The sequence below is a fragment of the Chelon labrosus genome (assembly GCF_963514085.1).
Source record: "Chelon labrosus genome assembly, chromosome: 23".
Taxonomy (NCBI): Eukaryota; Metazoa; Chordata; class Actinopteri; order Mugiliformes; family Mugilidae; genus Chelon; species Chelon labrosus.
In genome coordinates, this window is record NC_140356.1 from 1,765,951 (window position 1) to 1,789,261 (window position 23,311).

Consider the following 23,311-nt stretch of genomic DNA (forward strand, 5'->3'; position numbering starts at 1 on the left):
TGATAAATGTGCCCTGAGCCATTTGTACATTTGTACTGTTCCCTCTGCTGTGGCACCAAGACTTCCATTAAACCAGCCATCAAGCACCACTTTACTGACTAAAACACAACGAACACCGTCTCTCACAGAGACAGAGCCCATACAATCTACACTCTTTAGACACACTACACAACATGTGTATAGAAGATGAATCTATTCTTTTTCAAACAGTGGAATTCAGACACTATAGAGACTCCAATCAGTCACTAACCTCTTTCTCTGGCTTGTGGAAGTGTTTGATGATGATATTCACCGCCTCCCCGATGGCATCTTGGATTTGGCCTGAAGTCGGTTCTGGAATCAGGAAAACGAGGACATCAGCACATCTTCATACAGACCTCTGACCTCTGTCAGCCTCAGGAACAACTCAACACTAGGAGCATCACCTTACTAGTGTGTTCAATTCTACATGACACACTTAACATGCCTGTAGCTTCCCTAAAGTCATGACCCCTTTTTCCTTGGAATGTGAGGGACTGCTTTGAAATTTGACCCCGTCTGCAACTTCTTTACATTTGAAACAAGTTCCCCATTAAAAAAAGCATCCACATCATCCATGAATTCTTACACTCTTCTAAGGATAAATATGTGAAAATGTTTTTATTCTCAGTATGTGATGTAATGTTGCAAACTGTAATCTGTATCGGGGTGAATCAGCTGCTGCAAAAAGGGGTTAAGAATTAACATTAAATGTATTTTATGTCTATTTCTAAGGGTGTTTTGATCCAACTGAAGACAAATTCCTACCCATTGAAAACATTTCATAGAGCTTCTCTGTGAATCAACTCCCATCAGAGATGAGGAACACTATGTACTAAGCAGTTCCCAGCCCTGTGAATCCCAACAGATACTTACTGGGTCCTCGTCCGGTCAGTGATGTGATACTGATGCGCCTGACCTGGGAGGGCGAGCGCTGCAGAGGAGGCGTACGGCAACCCCTCCCAGAATCCTCCTCCCCGCTGGGCAACACCAGCTCACCGATCAGGACCCTCTCCAGGCTGCCGTCATCCACACCCTTCCCGAGCCATCGACCACAAGGGAACCTGAACGAAACGACAAAGTACTGTTTACAGGGATCTGCTTCTCATGCCCTGAATCTATTTATACATACGTTTTACTTTATGTTCTTGTCGTGTTTGTCTGTAGAATCATTCTATATTTTACTACAAACATCATGTGCAGTGTTAAATGAGTCACAGCAACACCCAGCCCCCTTTAAATGCATGGACACTGACTAAATGGTGTATATAAATGTCATGGTGTGACTGGTGAATTATTCTAAGTAGTCAAATGTAAGTGTGAAATGGTTTTCACCTTGAACTAGCACGTTGATAAAATAAATAATTTTTTTTATATTGTTCTGATTACATCTTAGTTTGTACATACAGTTTGGGGCATTTATCCATGCCAACTATGTCAACTGGGATATTTGGATGACCTGATTCTGTAAAAGTTATCCCCTGTTGCATCCTCCATTAAATGGGCAGGACAAGAACACATCTGGCTATCTGGACTGTTTTTATTCTTTGTAAGATGGTACTTTGAACTGGAACAGTACTTGGGCTTCGACTGATGATGTCTTCACAAGAAGACAAGTACAGATAAGAACCCATATTCAGAAATGCCCATATAATGGAACGCTCCCTGTAATTTTGGGCTTTTATGGCAAATGACCAATGAAGAACAACTTGATTGGCTGGGAGTTGGTTTGATTTTTAGACAGAATCAATTGTCCTTAATGACATCTCATCTAAATGTAAATGAAGGCAACCTGAATATATATGTTTTGACATTTTAAAACGTCAGTGTTTCATTGAGAAAATGTAAGCAAAATCAGATTCTGATCCATAGTCTATTTAATTCAGGAGAAATCCCTTAAATGTAAATGACAAGAGTAAAAGAACAAAACACTGGAACCCCCTCGCTCACCTGTAGGTGTGTCCTGTGATCTCATTGCGCACCATGACACAGTCCACCAGCCATTTAGCCAGAAGGCCAGCGTTGTCGTGACCCAGCTGCACCGTGGTCAGCTTCCCCAGGTTCTGACACTGAACACAAACACACAGCAGACAAAATATCTTAGTAAATGCAAAGTAGATTTGATGTAATACAACCTGCAACATTAAATCTAGATTCAAATGAGAATATTCTGAGCATGCACTGAAATGAACCTCCCACATTTTACAAATAACACGTACACTGGCTTTTCTTAGAGTAGTTTTCTATCACTACAGTTATCGATCTATCACAAACAGAGTATGTAGTGAGGCAGATTCAGTGGTGAAGAGCCTGATACTAGCAGCAGTGGTAGCAGGATGACAGACCAACTATCACCAAGGTCAAACTAAGATGAGGCTACATTCCCTACATGGGAAACAGACAACTGGGAAACAAGCTTTTCCCGACACAGAGGGAGGTGATGGGAAATGGAAGGGGTGGAGCAGGGACTTCATCTAACCTTGAACACAGCGGAGATGTGCGTGTGAGACCTGAAAGCCGACTGAGGGAGATGGAAACACTTATTAAGACACGACAAATGGACGATGAAAAACGGCAGAATGGAAATCACAGAACCAAAAAAAATCAAGCAAGAAATAAAAAAGATCATTATCCTTCATGCACACAGAGAAAACAGCTCAAACGTGCACCCAAACAGACATGCGGTGTGAGAGGAGGACAGCAGGAAGTCACAGTGTCTTCTACTAGATGACAATCTCGGTCTACGGTGCGTTAGATCAGACTGCACAGAATTCATACACGCTGCTTATGGTCACATCTGGTAACACACATTTTAACTTTTAGCTAGGTGTGAAAGACTTGGATATCAATGAGTTTTTGAATATCTGCAAGCAGGGGTTGTACTTAAACTGAAATGTTAGTGGATTATTTATTTTTGTAAAAGTAGAAATTCTTAACTTTCAAAATAAGGGAAAAAAACGAAATATTTTTAAGATGTGAATAGAGTTGATGGTACTGGCTGGTCTTTCTCAAAAAGAGATGTGGTCGTGGCCACGTTTTTCTCCTGATTCTTATATGTCTCCAGAATCTGGAGCTCTGCAGCGCTGAGGCAACCCATGAAGCAAGCTTGAAACTTTTAAATGCATGTACCTCTTGGTAACTTTTCTTCAAATTCCATTGTGATGGATCCATTGCGATACTTGTAGAGAACACAAACAACCAAGGCTATGGAACTGGAGCTAGTTGTGGACATTGGTTTGATGGGGGCAGCCAAGGTGACCACAAGTTGCAGACTGTTTTTTTTCCACAGTCATTACATAATTTTTAAACCTTGAGGTCATGGAACATAACTTTTGACAGTAAATATGAACAACAGGAAATCCTCTTTACTTTCTCTTTATCAGATTTCTAGTGAATGCGAGTAAAATTCTCCGTGTTGCTCTGTTAAATAAGGTGTTCCCACACCTTAGCATGCAGAATCGGTTCAAGGCAGTCAAGTGAGAGTGACAGGAAGTGAAAAAAACCCCATTCCAAATAGAGGAAAAAACAAACTTGATGCCTGCACACAACAACTCTGTGACTGACTGCATGCTCAGCTGCTGCAAGGGCAAAGGTCACAGCACTTACGTCAAAGGTCATCTCCAGGACATTCTTGGGGATCTGCATGATCCCCGAGTCTCCCAGCTCCCCCGACACACACACCCAGGGGTTGGAGGTGGTCATGGCATTGCTCAGCTTCTTGATGGGGATGATGACAACTCGGTATGGGATCACTGCAGGGACGAACAACACATCGGAGAAATAAACGTCATCTCACGTTGACTCAGTGTAACTCCCCTAACTGGGTCAGTTAAATTCTCAAATCAAGACTGAGGCCAAACACACTGCAGTGAGAGGTAGCAGAATAGGAAACACAACTGATCTGATAGTACAAGAGAGGAGACTAGATCCTTGCCATGCTTGCGTAAACGCCAGCATGTACTGCATTTTCATTTGTCTGTGAAGATTCTCGGTCATCCAGGTCATTGTATAACCCAAAACAAAGGAGAGGTGGACTTAAACATAATTTATCTACCAAATCTTTTCCCCAAGAAGTTTCACCCTGATTCACACTTTGAGTCTGGAGTATTTGGCCATTAATGTGTAGTTAGAGTACCACTCCTCGAAGGAAAGAAACAAATTCCTTCAGTTCCTTCAAATGAGTATTAGGTTGTTAACAGACCCTAGTCATGTGAGTTTCAAGTGAGTTCACAGATGTTCCTGATAAAAACCTAAGCTCCCCACCAGCCATTTAGAACCAAAGAAGCTACTGGCTAGTCCATTTTTTTTTTAGGTTTTTAATTCATTGGTATGTGCACTCACGGAGCTGAATAATACATTGTGCTCTGAATCATTGATTATATTGTACATCTACTCTAATGCTTTATTCATACTAATAGTGCAGCCAGCCATTGATCAGCACTGACATCAACCAAATAACAAACGATGAACAAGGTGTTCTCTGGCAGCATGAAATGCTTGAGGTACTCGGCAGGTGGTGTGTGGCCCATTCATTCTTAGAATCTCCTTTAACACTCCAATTGCATTTCAATTAAGCATGTAGTTCCTCAGGTACCAGGTTAAGAGCCTTTACTTTTATCTGTACATGTTACTACATGATGGTAACTTTAGCACACAGGTGTTCTTTTTCCTAGAAACGTTGCCAAACAGATTTACTAGGACAGGCTTATAGAGGCTTGTCTTCAGGTGACAGCAAACCACACAATTACAAGAATACCTGGAAATGTTGTTGGCATTGAAAATATAAGATGAAGTGGATTTCTTACTGGGCAACTGAGAGGCTGATGGACTGAAAATTCAACAACTCCATGGACTTGTCTGAATGACTTCTCATGTATAAACAGTAAAACCCCTCATCTGAAGAGAGGTCAGAGGTCATGTGTAGCTGATGGTAAACTCACTAATGGTGGTGAAGACGCTGGTGAAGCAGAAGTAGTCGACAGCGTTTAGAGAGAGCAGGTGGAAGAGGAACTGCTCCTTCTCCTCTTCACAGCGCAAGAAGGCGTATCGCTTGTAGAGCTTCCTGTAGACACACAGACAGGTCTAGTTAGGATCAGATACAGTTAAATGATGCATCGTCTTCTGCTGATCAATACCTACTGTTAAAGCAAAAAGTCTGTACAGATCAGTTTGATGATCTGAGGTCATTGGGTGGAGAAAGCATTTAAAATCTAAATTTCTGGGGTGTGTACTAAAAAGAGGATATTTCACTTAGTGTCTACTGCAACAGTTTACAGTTGGATTTCACTCATTTATGTCCCTATTTCTTCTGATTGGTCCTGGTGTCAAGAGAACATTCAAGTGTCACCTAAAACTGTCCTAAATAAAACATTTTCATTAATATTCTTCTTGCATGCAAAACATCAAATGAATATCTAGTAGTCTCATTTTAACCTGTCAAACACATGCAACAGATCCAGCCTGAGTCTCTTTTTAATTGAGAGACTCTCCCAGATGCTTCCCATTTAAAGGTTTGTGGCTGTGGATGTGCAATGCTCTATACTAGCGGTGGGAAAGTTAAAGAGACTGATAGACCTTTGAAGTGTTTTACTCTGTGAAAGCGAAACACACACTCGTAAACATTTCTGAGGAAGTGTAAATCTCGGTTTTGTGTGGAGAGGGCAGCTTAAATGCGCTCGTTGCTGGACCTTGTCTAAAAAATGGTGAACCACAATGAGTCAAAGAGAGTGCTTTGCTTACTTAGCTTACTTAGGCAAGCCACAGAAATGCGAGATTTGTGTGCAGTAAGAACTGTTTTCAAACTTTTTTGGCTTACCAGCTTGGCAAATGCACACCTACACCGATCAGTCTCAACATTAAAACCACTGACAGAAGTAAATAACATTGACCATCTTGTGACAATTCATGATCTGCTGGGAAACTTTTGGACCTGGCATTCATGTGGATGTTACTTAGACATGTAGCACCCACCTAGACCAGACCAGGCACCCCCACCCCATACTAATGACACTCCTTGATAGCAGCAGCCATCCCCAGCAGGATGCAGCCTGACAGCCTTTAGGAACAACTTAAAAAACATGAAGAACAGCACAAGGTGTTGACCTGGCCTCCAGATCAAGTATCTGTGGGATGATCCACCGAGGTCCCTCCCTCCCCTCAACCCATAGGACCCAAAGGCCCCCACTAACAACATTCTGTTACTAGACACCACAGGACACCCTCAGAAGACTCATGTCCATTCTCTGATGAGTCACAACTGTTTTGGAGGCACAAGGGACACCTACACAATATTAGGAAGGTGGTCATAATGCTATGCCTAATCGGTGTAGTTTTCAATGTCTGATAAAAGCAGCCACCAACTTCTGTGCCATTAATGGAAAGAGATTTAATGGAATTTCTGCAATGCTGTGATTAGGTTATGCTAATTTTTAGAGACATGTTTGTTTTTTTTGCTTTATAAATGAAAAGCCTTGGTGCTTCTGTGAACCCTGAAGACCAGGAAATATCCTTTAACTTACACATAAACCAAGCATCCAACTGGAGAAACTGTTATAGTGGACGAGTGTTATTTCTGGCTGGACTATTTCAATTTTTCAAGATAAAGTATAATCTATGAATGTCTCTGGCTCCAAAGCTGTGTGTTTCTGCATTATGGTCTGAGCCAACCTGCCCAGTGTTTATTGCTTACCGTTGTCCAGTCCTACCGAGCTGTTTCAATATACTTATGGTACATTTCATATTCATACTTGATGCCAGCCTATTAATGTACACTTTGTGATCATTTTAACAATAACTTCATGAGCACACTGTATACCCATCAAAGTATTCTATAACTAGTAACAAATATTCTTTCTCTTACATCACCTATATGTATCAGGTTATCATTTTTACTTCTGATGCTCTACTCCCCTCATCTCCCACCTCCCTTTTTCCTCCTGTCTCTCAAAGGTGACATTCTCTCTGTGGCCTTGTTTAAAATCATGATCCCTTAAAACAGACAAATAAATACAAAGGTATATCTAGTTTAGTACTGCCTCATCTGACAGATGGATGTCTCATCTACCAACAATCTTACTTTGTTAAGGCTTGTCGCGACAGCAGCTGTTTGAGGTGCTGTGAGAGCACCTTCTTCTCCAGGGACAGACGGATCCAGGCTCTTGCTCGGCCCACATCTGTCTTAATCTCTGACATACTCTGGATGTGTCTGAAGAAACAGATGGGAAATTGACAAGAAGAAGATGTTTCATGTAAGGTGAAGCAAAAAACGTGAGCAGCCAGTAAAGTATTGTAATTACATTCTATGTGTTCATGTTTCCATCCTGCTTTGTCTTGGTTTATGTCAGGCAGTGATCTCCTACAATTCCTCAGATGACCTTTCAATCACAGACTGTGTGCTATGTCTCTAATGAATACCACACACCACTTCTATATAATATTAGCTGTTTTTACATCTTGTCAACAAGAAATTGATGTACATTTAGATACATCGTTGTATACAGGAAATAATACATATGGTGCCCAGCAATTCAAGATTTTATACTTGCTACTCTTTTTATTTTATATGACACCACATGTCACTATAAATTGGGGTGGATAGTGCCAAGGATCTCTGACATGTCGTCGTCCTGTAACAGTACCTCATATCCTGAACGAGAGACACACGTGGAGAAGGCAGTGCTATACAGCCATCAGACCTCCTCCTCTCAGGAACGTGAGACACTGTTGAAGAGAAGTACAGGACATCATTGGTTCGATAACACTCAGATAATATTCAAAGAAAGCAGGGCTTTTGATGAATGTGTTGATCACCTGGTAACTCAGCCTGCTGCTGCTCCAGCTTCTCTTCGCGGGCCTGATAGTGGACTAGGTGAGACCACAAGGCTGACTTCCCCTGAAAGGTCACAGTGTGTGAGAAAGCAAAAGTCTCAACGAACACACACAGTGGCTAATGCACTCGCTGATGAAGGGACAGATTACACACACAAAGAGGATTCATTCAGCAGTAATCTCTTAGCCTAAATTTTCAATGCGGTCCAGTACCTGATAAACCACAGCGTGTTTATACTGACAGTACAAATATGCGTCTGCGGTTTGATTCTGCTCTCTAATTTGATTAAGAACAATGCAACACATGTGCAGCAGTCAGTGAATGCGTGCAGCTAGAGTTTTGTTTCCGTGCTGACCTGTTTGACTTGCAGCCCGTGACTCCAGATCCTCTCCAGCAAGTCACACAGACTAGCGATCAGAGTGTTTTCCTCCAGCCCCGTGATGTTCGCCTCGCCATGGCCCAGCTCCACCGCCTCTCGACCCATCTTCTCCACCAGCATACGCTTGGTCTGCAAAAGGACCAACGACAAAAACTTCTGATTGGTCGGAAGGTGCCTACTGATTTCTTGTAATGGACAGAACTGTACTCCATTGCAGATAATGATACATTTTTGAAGTGAATTTTCTCAATATGAGTGCAATGAATGCTGGGTATTAGTAGGGCTGGGTATCACCAGGTACCTCGCGATACGATACTATCACGATATTTTGTCCACGATAACGATAATATCACGATACAGCGATTCTGCGATAATCGATATATTGCAAGAAATTTCATCCACAATACATCACGATATCTGTGTCTGAAGAAATTCTGAATTTATTAACAGAAATTCACAAAAAAAAATGTACATTTCAGTGCATTATGATAACTGAAAACAGCTCCTCTGAGAGCTGATTATGCCACCTGCAGTAGAAAAAACACGTTCCGTACACTGGTCACTGGGACACACAGATGTCTGATGACGGAGATTGTTGGACTCTTCTCCTCGCATTAGAAGCATGAATTAGAATTGAGGCATGCCTCAATTTCTATTTGAGCAAAACGAACTACCAGTAGAATGAATAAAAACAAGATTTGTGTCTATTTGAACCTATAAAATACTAGGTTCATTTATTGAAAACGTACAGTTACCATAACATGGTATGCATACAGAACATTAACAACAAATGAGCGGCGCGACGCGGTCAGAGCGCACTGAGGACAGTCCGCTGCCGGTCGGCAGTCGCGCCGGTCCGGCCCAGAGCCGGTTGCGGCACACCGCCACGGAGGAAATGCGCCCGGCGGGGGCCGGCCGACGCCGGGGAGAGGTCCCGCTGAGGGGATCCTCCCACACCGTGCCGCCGAAACCCTGACCTGCCGAGATGGTTCTAATAAATATACTATTAGAGACCGGCCTTTATTTTCCTCCGCTGACAGCGGAGGTAAATACACAAGTCTTTCTCTACCGCCTTCCGCCATTTTCTTCTTCTTCGGCTAACTTCTTCTTCTTTGTTTTATTGGCTGCTTACATGTTCAGCGTCCTTGGCCGCAGCACCCATTTTTATTCATGCTAAGCGCCATCATGTGGTGGCTTGAAGTAGTGTCAAAATTGTAGCAGGTTTTTGTGAGAGAATTTGTTTAGAACCGCTGTATGTTTATTGTTTAAATATCGATATTTGACGTCAGTGTATCGATAACGTGCCGCAAGACGAAATAACACGATATATCGTAGTATCGATATTTTGGCACACCCCTAGGTATTAGTAATGCAGCTCCTGTGATGTGAGCCTAGTTTACCCATTAGAAACTACAGTCGAAAAATTTGTATTTGCAATTGACAGATTCCACAGTAATGGATTCTGCTAAGTAAACACACTGTAAAATAGTAGTAGTTGGGAATAACAACAGCTCATCTTTAAGACATCTTAAGACATCTTTTCATCATCTTTTTAAATTAATTTCCAGATCACTGCTTTAACAGAGTTGGGGTACACCCTGGACAGGTTGCCAGTCTATTGCAGGGCTATTTCATTTTTCTACTGCATTATCTTCCACACAGCCAAAGGTAACTTAGAGTGACACAGGTCAAATGCTAATGAGTCGGCATGAATGTGCTTTCAATACGTGTATTCAGTTAAAAATGTGCGATTACATTTTTAACACAGCCGAGGCATACAGTAAATTGAATCACTAACTAACTATTTACTAGATTATTATTACTTATTTTCTATTTGTCTCATTGGTTCCCGTTTCATTGCGTATTTAAAAACCAAAAAACTAAGCAATCTGTATAAACCTTCTGGAGGACCTCAGTTTCATGTTCTGCGCTGGAAGTATGTTAAATTTCATCAAATCATAATTGAATAATTTTTATCAAATAAATTTAAATTCAAATTAACAGTAACAGGAAACTCATGGGGGTTTTCACTAATGAATTGTGTAACTTAAATAATCATTTATCAACCAAATTCTAATGTTAAACCACACAGTGTGACTAAGAATGGTGAGTGCAAAAATATGTTGAATTTGTTAGCTCACCTTCATGCGACATTCCTTGAGCAGCCCCTCCACAAATTTCCAGTTGGTCTGGGCGATGACGGCGGGCGACAGATCAGACAGTTTGGGCTGTCGCAGGTTCTTCCCCAGGCCGCGGGCCTCCTGCATGTACTTCTGAAGACCAGACAGAGCCACTTAGAGAACGATAAGCTAATTCTTCATCAAAGTACGGAAGAAACACCATAGTCTTCAGCGCACACACTCCTGATACAAATAATTCTGGCTTCAATCTGCTGTCAGATAACCTAGATCTTGTTTTTGTGAGTTAATCATCACATTAAACAAGATACAAGGATGATTGATAAGACTATAGATGATTAATTTTATGTGAAACTAAAAAGGACAGGATTTATGTTAGTTTGCTGGGAAGTGTATGGATCAGCAGGGAAGTGAAAGCCCAAGGGTCCTTTAATAATAGGTGTGTGTTGGAGTGTGATGGGAGGTTAGTAGGGTTCCCACCAAAGCCACAGTTTTATAGTTTTTCAATAATGATCCATAGATCCTTAACTTCCTTCACAGCTCAGAAGACTTGCAAAGACCTGGCCATACAACAGAGGCATTGTAGGCTCAAATCATTAAAACAGCTATCATCAGTCAGTTTGACAGTAAATGTTAGCCGGTCCTATTCTCCAGCATTGCCATGCCTGCCCCATTGTGAGAACAGCTGCCATCAGGCTGCACACCTCCAACTCCTCAGCAAGGTAACTAACTTCAATTTATCCCTCTATTGTGTAGGAACCTGGGCTAATACTAGGCTATTATGAAATAGAGAACTTTTAAAGTCTTGGGGGCAGGTGGGATTGTTGACTAAGAGTGGAGGTAAAGGTGGAGGGGGGGAAGAGGTACGGTCTGTAAGGGAATCCACAACACAAGCAGCTCCTGCACATACCAGGCAGGACGCAGAGGCAGATTTTTTAGGCGGTTTGATAGGCGGAGGGGACGCATTGTCCCACTCCCAAAATGCCATGGAGTTCTGCAGGACCAGACAGCCCTCCACCTGCTGGAGGAGGAGGAGGAGAGGTACCACCCGACCCCACACCGCCCGGCACGGGACGCATGAGTAGATAGTAGAGGGCAGAAGCGAAAAAGAAGAATGGAAAAAAAAAAACAAGCAGCATGCACATGAAGTTTTTGAAGTTTTAACAGAGGATATAAAGAAAACAAAGAAAGCTCAAAGAAACAGGACGTAAACAAGAAGACGTCATGAGACAAAAAATAAAGACATGACATGTTAGAAAAAGGAGGGGGGAGGAGTAGGGGGCAGGCAGGGAAGAGGAGGATATTTTTTAAATTTTTTACCTCCTTCAAGTCGTTGTCAAGGTTCAGATGCTCTGTTTGTTGTCTGTGGCGATCTTTTCTGCGTTGAGTTGTCATTGTCCTGTGAGACCACCTGTAGACCAAATACTGTGTAATTACACAACTATTGCTTTTTAAAGATTTAATCATCCTTTGAGATTTAGTAACAATCTGGCATCCACAGGAATTTATTCCTATGTACAAATACTGTATACACTGCATATTGTCCTAGTTTGAAGTAGTTTGAAGTTTAGCAAAGGCTTGGATGTAATGAGCATTTAATTATATATATTTAAAAGTCCTGCATTAGTAGGAAAAACTGCCAATTCCCCATTCTTTTTCTCATTTATGAGCTAGTAAGTTATCATTGGAGGATACAAATCTGTTTTCTTTTGTCTGGGCAATGAGCTTTGCAGTCTTCTCTCCAGGTTGGACAAGACAATTGATCTCAATCTCATGACTGAGTGTCAAGAACAAAGCTGGAGAGGGGATGTTATTAAATTCGCTTAGCATGAAGACTAGAAGCAGGAAGAAGCAGACAATCTGGCTCTGTCTTCAGCCTGTGGTACCTTGGTAGTAGAGAGGAGGTGGATGTTGACTCACTTGTTATTGGTAGGCCCGGTGTTGAGCACATCGGCCTGCAGTTTAGGGAAAAATCCCTGCTCGTATTTGCCTTGGCCGATCTTCATGTCCAGCAGGTGTGGATGGATGGCCGTGTGGTCGATCTTAATGAGCCGCTGCTCAATGGCTTGAGCTGCAGAGGAGACAGAGCAGATTCAGATTACGCTGCAAATAGGTTACAGTCAGATGCCGTATAAAGACAGGCAAGGAAGGCAAGCCAGCTGCCTTCGAATTTCTCCAGCTGTCTACATAAACTGACCTCTAGTGGTGCAGGTTGTGCTGAACAATGAATCAATCATACTAAAAATTTGTAAATGCAGCCTGAAAGGGAACCATATCAACAAAGGAACAGTAAGACCTGACAAATAATAATGACAAAGACAAATAACTCCCTCTACCATTTACACATTACTCCTGTCCTAATGAAGCTAGAATAATATGCTGCAACATCTGCTGATTTGTCAAGTACAGACAGCTATCTGGACTTCAAACCTGGCTGTTAGCACAATAAATTATAAAATGAGGTACACTGTCCTCTCATTTCTTTTTCTCTCTCTCTTTCGGGCTCATTTGCTGCTTCATTGCTCTCCGTGGAGTCCCACTTTGACTGACTCTTCCCTCTAGGTCCTACAGCAGCTTTAACGTCACGTTTAAAGCAGCAACAGCAAACACACTACAAATAGTACTTATCTGCTGTCTTTCAGAGCTGCTTGTTGTTAAGCTGTCTGGGTTATGTTGAACTTGTTTCGCGGCTGAATAAATTCCCTCAGACAGAAGCTGCGTATTAATCTGAACTGTGGAGTGATCAGAGCGCAGAGGTACTGGAGCGAATCGCCACGAGGGCAAGCGGAGGGAAGAGCTGCCTATTGTCTGAGTAATTGAGTACGTGCATGCGCCATCGCCCCCAAATGAGCTCACCACTAGCAATTAAAGCTGTACATCACTCGGCCCATTAGCATGAAACAGTGCAGGTCAAAGACGGATGTCACACATGGGTGCACACGCAACAAAAAAAAAAAACAAAGAGTAAGGAGAGAACCGCCTTGGGTTAAATAATAATCCTGATCATTCTGATACACAAAGATAACCATCCGTGTTACAGAACACTGCAAAACTGAGAATACTGAGCAAAACCGAAAGCTGATAACATCACCGTTTGTCCTGTCATATACAGCTAACAGCTGGGGTGTTTTGAATCATCATAATAGCTCTCTGACATATCAATCTAGAAACATACAAAGCTGTCTTGGTATGAATTCAGAATTTTCCACAACATCATATTCTGCAATGTTTGTGTTCTTGAAGGTGGTAAATTTTCCCCCTGAAATATCTACGATGATCAGCTGATTGCGGAAAGAAATCATTTAACACAATACATTTATTAAAGAACAAAACTAGCAGGAAAACTTATTTGATTTCTTACCTTCCTTTTAACTGTATTATTTAGGTTTGTTAAACAAAAGAACAATGTGTCATTCCACGGAGAAGCTCTATGTAGCTTTTTAGCATCTTTTAGCTCATTGTTTTGGTTTTATAGATGCTGCTAGATACTGAATTCCTCCTCTTAGTTTATTGTTCATTAAACCACAACCAGGCACATTGCACCCTCACAGATTCCCTGCTGGCCTCCTACAGTCTGAGTCAGTGCTAAGTCTGACCTCCTGGCTTACACTGCAAAGTCAGAACCAATTAAAAGCTTAACGAAGTGAAACCCAAATGACACTAATTGACCAAAAAAAAGACCTCAGACCGATCAGTCTTGCAATAAGACGATGTCTTGTGTGTATGTGTGTGTGTGCGTGTGCTTTTGGTTGTGTGTGAGAGAGAAAGTGATGGAGTGTTTGCTGTGCTGGGTTGCAGAGGAATGTGGGGTTTTCTGGTCACTAGGGAGAGCTGAGCTGCTTCCAGACGATAAATGAGAGACAAGATGGAAAGGAGAAATGGAGGAGAAAGCACAAAGATGGATGTTGACTGTTTGTGTGTATTTTTAAATTGCACAGCTAGTGCAATACTGTCTGACCTTGGCTAATGGAAGACTGGATGCTTCAGATGCTTTCTTGTTTCCAATTAAAACACTACTATTCTTGTTTTTCCTCCCAGTAAATTTACCTCTTGATCCACTAATGTTCCAATTCTTCATGTTTTCACTAACATAAATCACACACTGGTGCCTCTTTGTTGATCTTACCAGACTCCTTGAGGATGGAGCACCTCTGATAGCTGGAGGATCGGAGGCTGGGTGCACGGACGTTGTAGAGGCGGGCCTTGTCAATGCGAGTGTCAAAGACGCGCAGCAGCGGCTCCTTCTCCTCCCACTGGGACATGATCTTGTTGTCAATGAAGGTGGCGAACATCTGTGTCTCAATGAAGTGTGACAGGAAGGGCAGGTAGGGCTCTGGCTGGTCTGACAGAAATGAAGTCTAAAGACAACACCACATGTTTTTAATAGTGTGCAGTAGATGGCATTTTCCAAGGTTCATTTACAATACCCACAATCCTTTGAATACATGACATTGACAAGTGAATTTCACACACGCAATTTAACGCTGATTCGCATGACCATGTCCCATTCCTACCCGTTTACTCCAGCATTAGCACACTGTCTGAGAAAGGTCATGCTTTACAGTTAGTGTTAGTGTTTAATTTGTCACCTTGTCAAAGTTGTGCATCTGCTCCCTGTTGGTGAGCCAGGACTCCAGATCTGGGGCGCTCTGGATGACAAAGGCTTCGTAGTCTGCAAACATGGTGGTGAAGCGGCTGGCAAACACCTCTCTGAGCTGGACATTCAGCTTGGCATTCCTCAACTCCTCCTCCTCAGCTGCCGTCCGGCCCCCTTGCCCATCAGTGGCTTGGGCTTTTACACCAGCCCTTAGGGCGTCCACGCGGGCAACCGTCACCCCAGTGCGTTTGGTTAATGCTTGCAGTCTCTCCAAGGTGGCGTTACCCTGCAGCAGCTCCAGCACAGCCAGCTCCTCTCCTGCCAGGTTTCCATTACGTCCGTCATCCTCCAGTTGCAGGAGGGCGGATGTCTTGCGCTCTCTACCTGGGGTACAAGGGGTGCTGCTGGGACTTGAGCGGGTCTGGGGTGGGGCGCCAGCTTTGGCCGAAATACCAAAGCTCAACAGCACTTCGTTGAGCTCCTGGATAAACTCTGTTTTGTTGGGGAAGTGGGGGAAGTCCTCGGGAAGCTCGATGTAGTGGTTGTCAATATCCACAAAACACAGGTTGGCCTGGGACAGGAAAATATATTTATATTACAATACAATACAGTTTGGTAACAAATTAGACAGTGGTGGTAGAAGATAAAAGCTTCCCCTGTGGTGTGTTGACAGAAGATATGAGCTAGGACAAAAGAGCTGGAACAGGTATTATCAAGAGACATGCTGAGGACAGATTGGGTTTAGGAGGTTAGATAAGGAAATGTAGGCCAGGAAATTTAGAATGCAGAGAATGTAGGCCAGTATGTGATTGATAACAGCGCATTCTCAGAGATCAACCTAAATCGGACATAATGGAGTTAGCATTACACCCTCATATGGGATTAAAGCTAAACCTCTGATCTATCAGTAAGTGCTTAAAATCACACAAAACCATGGAAATGGGGATGAGCTTGCACATGCCGGAGAATAAGCGTGACAAAGGACCTCCAGATTCTAATCTGACCCCAGTGTGTGGTGAACTCTAGTGACACCCAACTGTAACAGACTATAAGACCAAATTTAAAATCAAATCGAAACAAAGGATCATATAATTTTGCCATAATTTTCATGTAATATCTGCAATCGAGTAGGACACAGCCCATCATAGCAGTAAGTTACAGGTAGAGCAAAATGCAGAAAGGATTCAGTAAACTCTGTACTTTGTTTTGCTCATGTTTAAGTTACATATGTTAAAAGTATTACTTGTATAACCATTTTTCTCTACTGTACATGGAAAGAAGCAAATACATAATTAAAGCAGCTGTACTATGATATGAATTATATCACAATCTGAGGGGTGTTATTAAGCAGGTGATGTATGGACATGTGGTATTTATCTGGTTGGGACAAGTAAAAAACAAAACAAAAGAAACAATCCAACGAGGATTAGGGATGATTAAAAGAAAAGAAAAAGAAAATAACTTGCTGGACAGATTGCACCATTTAGTTTTTGATTCCAGACAGGTTGTCCTAGTTGGGATCTAAAGCCCTCTAGCTATACTTTTATATACTCAGGCAAGGAGAGGGAGGGGAAAAAAGGAACAATTATGATAACAGTGTGATGAACCATGTAATCAGCCATGATCAGTTAAAACACAGAAAACCTAAGTTAAAAAAGAGAATAAATAAACTGTCTGGTATTGACTGGTATAGTTACATCCATATTTTCCTCTCTCATCGTGTCCTCTCTGCTTCGCTTTAAGCTATTCTTTCATCATCAGCCAATTTCTAGGTCACTGCCACTTCAAAGGATCATTCACAAATGCAGGGAGATTCTCCAGTTTTAAAGCAGAGGATCCCATGTGGGGGAGGAGGGGAGAGTAGCGGAGGGGGCCAGGGAGTCCTCTGCAGCGGCATCCTGCGCTGGCTGGGATAATTAGCATCCATATGGAATGTGTCGGATTAACGAGCACTGGGAGTCAGGGAGGAATGTAAGCAAAGCCGGAAGCCAGCGAGTCTGGATGTTCCGCTTTGTTAGGGCCTTATCTCACTTAACACATGAATACACACACACACACACACACACACACACACACACATATATATTAACAGTAATTCTGCTCTGAACTACACACTGGTTTAAATCCAGCACACACTGTCTGGTTAGGACTGAAATAAAAAGGGAGGAAGAGGTTAGGCCTCTAGGTGAAGTTACAGATGAACAGGCAATTCTCTGTTCAATAGCCTCTTTTCACAGCGAGTATTTAGCCAGCAAGAAAAGAACAGGTGTTACTAATGCCAGCTTCAGTTTAGTTCAGCAGGTTTCAGAGTCCTGCTACCAGCTCAATGCCACTGCTTCCTAGGACACCTAATAGAATGGAGAAAGAATTAATGAAACTTGTTTTTTCCTGGTCTGCTGATGTCTGCTATGTGTGTGAGAGAGAGACGGGGCAGAAGGTTGTCATGTCCAGAGAGGTGTTTTTTGTAATTTCCTGTCTGAGCAGGAGTATGGTAGTCTGACTATTGTGTGTGTCTGTGTTGGCCTTGGACAGTGTATTGTTAAAAGTCCTAATTGCAAACTTGTTTTGCTATTCCTACTTACTTATTCTCACTCAGTGAGGGTTAACCCAGTACTTCTAGTATGGATTAGAGTTTTCACTTGGATCAAAATAGCATTTAACATATATTGCTTGCTTTTAACACACGCTGGTGTTGTACCTCCTGGGGAAGCTCGAGTTTGGAGCGGTCAGTGCCCTCTTTAGACTGCAGACCCATCAGGTAGGGAACGGGTGCATCCAGGAAGTGGAGGAGGGAGGCTGGCAGGATGGGAACGTAGACGTGCTGCCATTGGAAGGGAAACAGCAGCGTGGTGATGCCCTCTGCCACCGTCATCAACCGCTGATAGTCTGAGAGACATGGAGAAAAAAAGAAATGTGAGAATATGAAAAACAGGCTCATGGTCATCTACCTGTAGTTGGAAAAATCAAACTTCAGTTTCCTGTAGTTTGATTTTTCACAAAATGTGAAAATGGCATCAATCATTTTGCAGTGCTCTTAGCTTTGTTTCATTACTGTACATTACTGTACAGTGTGAGACATAAGGGAGTTGTCTGTACTGTAGTTCACTGTGCAGAGGTAGTGATACTGACAGTTTTGCCACACATCTGGTGAGTTTTTATCATGGTGACTTATCATCTTTGTGAAGATGACACAAACACAAACCCTACACAAACAGGGCTGCTTTCATGACTGGGTGTGATCTGTCCACGGCATACGTGATCATATGCATGCTGCCTCTTCAGTTCCACCATGAGCAGCAGCTTCTGGTACTACCGCCAGTCGCAGCTCTACCAAGTACTCAACCCGACAAAAATGAGTCTGAGCAGCAACTGTTACTCTTATTTGATGATATATGTCAACTTCTAAATTAGTCAGTTTTCCCGCACTTCTCCATCTTTCCCTCTATGCAGCATACACACAGTATTAATGTGGGCCTTCCAATTGAATTTGTGGAGAATAAGACAAAATAGAGATAGCTGCCAGACTTATTTATAAAATTCAAAATGTCTTTTTGTAATTATTGAGTCCCTATATGTTGTCCTCATGTATAAAACAACAGTTGTATTGCCTTACAGACTCCTGAACTGACCAGATGCAGCGGGGAAGATTAAATAAGACTTTTATGAAATTCACTAGTACATATAGTGAGAGTATAGACTTGCAGGAGTGACTTTAATCAAGAGGTAAAAATTGAATCTGTGAGTGAGTGAGGAATTACATTCCAATGGATTCTTTTCAATCATGTTTTCATATATATGTATGTGTGTGTATGTGTGTGTGTTCTCTAAACCAGATTAAGGCTGTGGTAGCAGGCTGGCTTTAGTATTGAGTTCAGCTGCAGTTCCATCAGATGTTATTATGATGGCCAGAGCGTAAAGCCTGTATGACCTCAAGGAAAGGGGGGGAAAAAAAAAAATAAAACGTGACTGACTTCTACCAATTTATCCCATCAGCTGCTCTCTTCTTCTGTGCCCCCCTCCCCCTTTTGTCATTTTCTTTCATTCTGTCTAGGTCGGTCAGTCAGTGTCCTCCTGTCTGTATGTTCACGGTCACTGAAGATGCATTAAGGTTTCCAGAGCCTTTAACCACAGCCTGCACTGAAGCCTGAAACTCATGTACTTGGGGAGTGTGGAGAAAACACACAAATAAAATAATTAGTGTCTTAATAAGTGTATACACATGTACTTGCAGTGTGTGTGTGCGTGTGTTTTTGAATGAGTACCAGTTCCGTGTCAGTGAAATGAACTGTGGTAATTTATTCGATTAGTCATCTGGAGGCCAGAACAGAGCATCTGGTGTGATTACAGGCAAACAGGCATGTTGCAGCAGGAAAGTAGAACATGAAATTTAACTGCAGCTCTCAGCTCTTTGCCATAACATTCTTTCTCACAGTCTTATGCAACTTTCACATTGTGTTCATCACCCACTTTCTGCTTTTTGGTTGTGTAGGCCTGAGTATTTTCCAAAGGTGCATGTGTGCACAAAACACCTGAGAGTAACCTCCTACATTCTGAGGTATGAACATGCTGCTGCTGATCAGTTGATATTTCTGGTGAATCATGGCTATGACTAAAAAGATGTTTTTCCAAACATATTCTGGACTGGACACACATGCAACCAGCTCTGAAACAAGGGCTTTGGCTTGATAAGACAATTCTATCTAGTATCATCACATGCATACCTCAGGATGCTTTTTTGCCTTAAAGCTGTACAAAGCGTTGTGGTGGCAGTAAAGTGTATACGTGCTCTTTTTTTTTTTTTATCAGTATTGCAAATATATGATTCTCAGGGGCTAGAAATGGGAGCAAGTCCTCTCCCAGAAAGCTTTAGGGGGGCTTTTTTTATTTTTTATTTGTAGTAGTCAGAAGGGATTGGTGACATGAGGGGTACATAGATGTCATTCTACAGACAGGCTCTTTAATGGTAAAGAAAATGCACTTTTTTACATCTCCTTTCAAAGTTATTCTCCAAATAGTGCTGATTCAGCATAATCAGAGAAGTTCTTTGTCCAAATAAAGGATATTGAAGCTATGAGAGAACTTTGACAACTTTCTCTAATATACAGTGAGATGAGTTAACCTGTAGCATACAGTGCCAAAGCGCTAGTAAGCCACATAACCACACACTTTCATTCCCACTCTAGTTGAGGAGCCACATGACAGAGACTGAGAGTCTGAATAACAGATGAAGGGAAACTAACAGACTTTACTGAGACTATGTTCTGTAAATGAAAGCACAAAATCAGCAGGGAAAGTATTGATTTGTCACACACACACTATGTATGTGTTACTTTTACTTCTATCCTTCTTTCTTTTGAAGCATTGCTAGCATGATTGCTGCTCTAAGGCTGGCAGCAAGTTGTAATTTGGATATCACAGAAAATTCAGAGAACTGCCAGGCTAAGGAAATGTCTTGGTCGTTCCTAAAATACTGAAAAAGACACTTTTATCTTTAAACAAATAAACCATTATCTATCTTTAACCCTGATGAAAGGGGTTTTGCTGGCTGGATTTATACTTATTAAGAATTTCAAGTCTTGTCAGCTCTATATAAGCATAGCGTATGCTCTCAAAGGTTCAGTTTTCTCTGACCCATGTGGTAGGTAATGTCACAGAATGTCTTCTCTTAAAATGCACCGACTTCACAAATACCAAAACTTGCATGTAGCAAGTAGCTCAAAGCACTGTTGTACAGACTAACAGTAATTGTAGCAGTCATAGCAAGACAATTGTTACTTCTGTTATTGTAACTGTCAGAGATGGTTTGCTGAATAAGTCCTTCTGTTTCCGTCTAAACCTCAATGTTTCAGTTCAGACAAAAGATTTTACACCCACAACCCACAGAAAGAAGACAGACCAGTTGGAAAGATCCCACCTGTGAGCGTAAGTTAAAGTCAGTATGTATTTTATCTCTCATGTCTGAACAGGTTCAAAGTTTCTCCCCCGCCACACACACCACTCTGTGGGAACAACAAGGGAGTCTCACTGAAACACTCCCGTTTCCTTTTTCAAGTTACAGCATATCCCTTTCTAACTGTTCCTATTAATGCGCAAATCACATCAGGACAGGTTTAGCCATTGCAACACAAGCTGGCTTCGCCAACACTTCAGTTCTAATCTGACACGCCATACTTCATAAATTTCATTTTCTTTCTTTTCTTCACAGTAAGTCACATGAAAACTCACACAGTAAGGGATGTGGGGGAATAAAGAGAAGGAGATGAGGAATCTTATACTGACTGATGTTACCGTCTCCTTTTGCTGAACTGAACTGAACTAATTCACAATTTCTGTTACAGTCAGAAATTGCCATGGGTGCTCCTTTCATCTCATCAAGTCATATCGTCAAGCCATCTTTAACAATATTTGCTACGTTGCAAAGAAACTCCCTCTGAAGCATGGCAAGTACAAGGACCTGTGATAGGTGCACAAGCATGCAATCACGTAAAACGAAACAAATCTGATACGGAAAAGCACAGAGCAGCAGAAAGCCCCGACACCAACAGAGCTCAGGGATGCTTTGAGTTTCTGATTCTGTTATGAGCCTGAAAAACAGGCCGGGACATGTTGAGTCATTGTGAAACTGTAACGGTGCATCAGGGACTGATAAAAACAGACAGCTCAGTCTCACAAGGGAAGAAGCGATCAACTCTTTGGTAAATAGTTGACATTAGGTGATCTTCAGCTGCACCAGGATAATGTTAATGTAAGATAGGAATATTAGAAGGATACTTAAGAGAAGGATCGTATCCTTGACAAATACAACTTAAATCAGTAATACTGTGTAAAAACCTACTGCTAGTCAACTGGTCTACTATAACAGCCAAAAGGAATGTAAATTAACTTCACTCAGTACCATATAATTGCACCACCCCCTACTGTATTCCATGACTGGATGAGACACTTGTCATCGTCTCCCTCTACCTGCCACAGCCAATGAGTGTGTGAGGATGACAGGTAGCGGTGGGGGCAGCCGATGCCTCTGTCTGTCACAGTGTAAATGGTTGCTGATTAATTAGGACGAGCGTGGGAACATATGGCTGGGCCACGTCTCATTAACGTCCATGGAATGTTCTCCTCGTTTCCCCTCAACTCATCCCTTGCATCACCTGCCTCTGGCAAAATGAAGCTCCTTGCTGGGTTTTACTCAAAGTCATTACAGAGAAAATTGGGTTCATTTGGACTGACATGTCAGAGCTCGGGCTGAGCGCCAGAAGTGATTGTCTGAAAAACAACGAACACTTAAATAAAACTGGAAAGATTTTCACTCAAGTGAGGTTGTTTCTCTTTATGAATGACTTTAATGCTGACAGAGATGCATAAAACACAGAGCCATTTTTAATCAAAGGATAATGGGATGAGAAAAGAACAACCTTGAAGCAGCCACTTTTTCAGTTAACATTTTTTCTATAGTGCTCTTTGACTAATCTGTTATTGTTTGATCCATTAGTACTGTATAATATTGGTGTTTTATGCAGCATTTTTAGTGGAATGCTGGCTTGAAATAAAGACCGCCCCCTCAGCCATCAAAAGAACTCTCCTGCTTGTAGAGCAAATTGCTATTCTGTTCCTTACACTAAAAGCAATCTCTGCCACAAACCTTGTCAGACTGATATCTTGTTGAGTTGAGCTGTTTGACAGCACAACCAAAGAAACAAAAACATTTAAAAGAGGAAACCAAGATCATAATTTTGTACATACTCCAGTCAGGCTTCAGTCCAAACAAAGCCCAATTTATGAACTGCAAGAAAATAGGGCAAAACATGTATCTATCCTCTATAGTTATGTTAAACCTAGGAATAGTTTAATCAACATACAGCTGGTAGTGCTAGTTGTCCAGCTGGTATTTTTTATTTTTATTTTTATTTTTATTTTTATCTTATTTTTATTTTTTTCTATCAGGACAAGCAGTTATTTGTATTCTTTTTATCATTATCTATTCTGCTTCTGATGTCTTTTTATTTATAAATTGTATTTGGACCCAGACCTCATCGCGTTACTCCTGCTATATACTATTGCTGTGTGAATGGTTGTATGTCTAGATGGTGGATTGTAGAAACTGAATTGCTCTTCGGGGATTAATAAAGCTTTCTGTATCTGTATCTGTATCTGTATCTTAAACTATAGCTGGAGAAGAAGTCAACAAGACGACATGATGAATTTTTTTTAAAAATACAGTGGAAAATCAGGGGTGAGATGGTAAAAACATCTGCTGTTCATCTCTAATTAATCAGTAAACAGGAAAAAAGATTAGTTTTGGTGTCTGATCCTTCAGAGCTTGTTTGCACATTGTGCTGTCCCAGCAGTTCAAT

The 23,311-nt window shown here is 41.7% G+C and overlaps 1 protein-coding gene across 3 annotated transcripts in view; it reads right to left on the reverse strand.

The window, feature by feature from the left end:
* Nucleotides 1–23,311, reverse strand: part of dennd5b (DENN/MADD domain containing 5B) — a 66,061-nt gene that overhangs the window by 6,038 nt on the left and 36,712 nt on the right. For 2 of the 3 annotated variants that reach the window (XM_084573582.1, XM_084573581.1), the window contains 15 exons: nucleotides 17,659–17,846; nucleotides 14,953–15,531; nucleotides 14,490–14,721; nucleotides 12,284–12,434; nucleotides 11,684–11,774; nucleotides 10,367–10,498; nucleotides 8,202–8,354; nucleotides 7,828–7,909; nucleotides 7,656–7,737; nucleotides 7,094–7,222; nucleotides 4,959–5,080; nucleotides 3,625–3,770; nucleotides 1,969–2,087; nucleotides 895–1,082; nucleotides 251–333 (listed from right to left, as the gene is read on the reverse strand). In XM_084573582.1, coding sequence (XP_084429708.1) covers nucleotides 251–333; nucleotides 895–1,082; nucleotides 1,969–2,087; nucleotides 3,625–3,770; nucleotides 4,959–5,080; nucleotides 7,094–7,222; nucleotides 7,656–7,737; nucleotides 7,828–7,909; nucleotides 8,202–8,354; nucleotides 10,367–10,498; nucleotides 11,684–11,774; nucleotides 12,284–12,434; nucleotides 14,490–14,721; nucleotides 14,953–15,531; nucleotides 17,659–17,846 — 2,477 coding nt within the window. Of the gene's footprint in view, nucleotides 1–250; nucleotides 334–894; nucleotides 1,083–1,968; nucleotides 2,088–2,497; nucleotides 2,540–3,624; nucleotides 3,771–4,958; nucleotides 5,081–7,093; nucleotides 7,223–7,655; nucleotides 7,738–7,827; nucleotides 7,910–8,201; nucleotides 8,355–10,366; nucleotides 10,499–11,273; nucleotides 11,385–11,683; nucleotides 11,775–12,283; nucleotides 12,435–14,489; nucleotides 14,722–14,952; nucleotides 15,532–17,658; nucleotides 17,847–23,311 lie in introns of all 3 variants that reach the window. The other variant, XM_084573583.1, reaches the window with a different exon arrangement.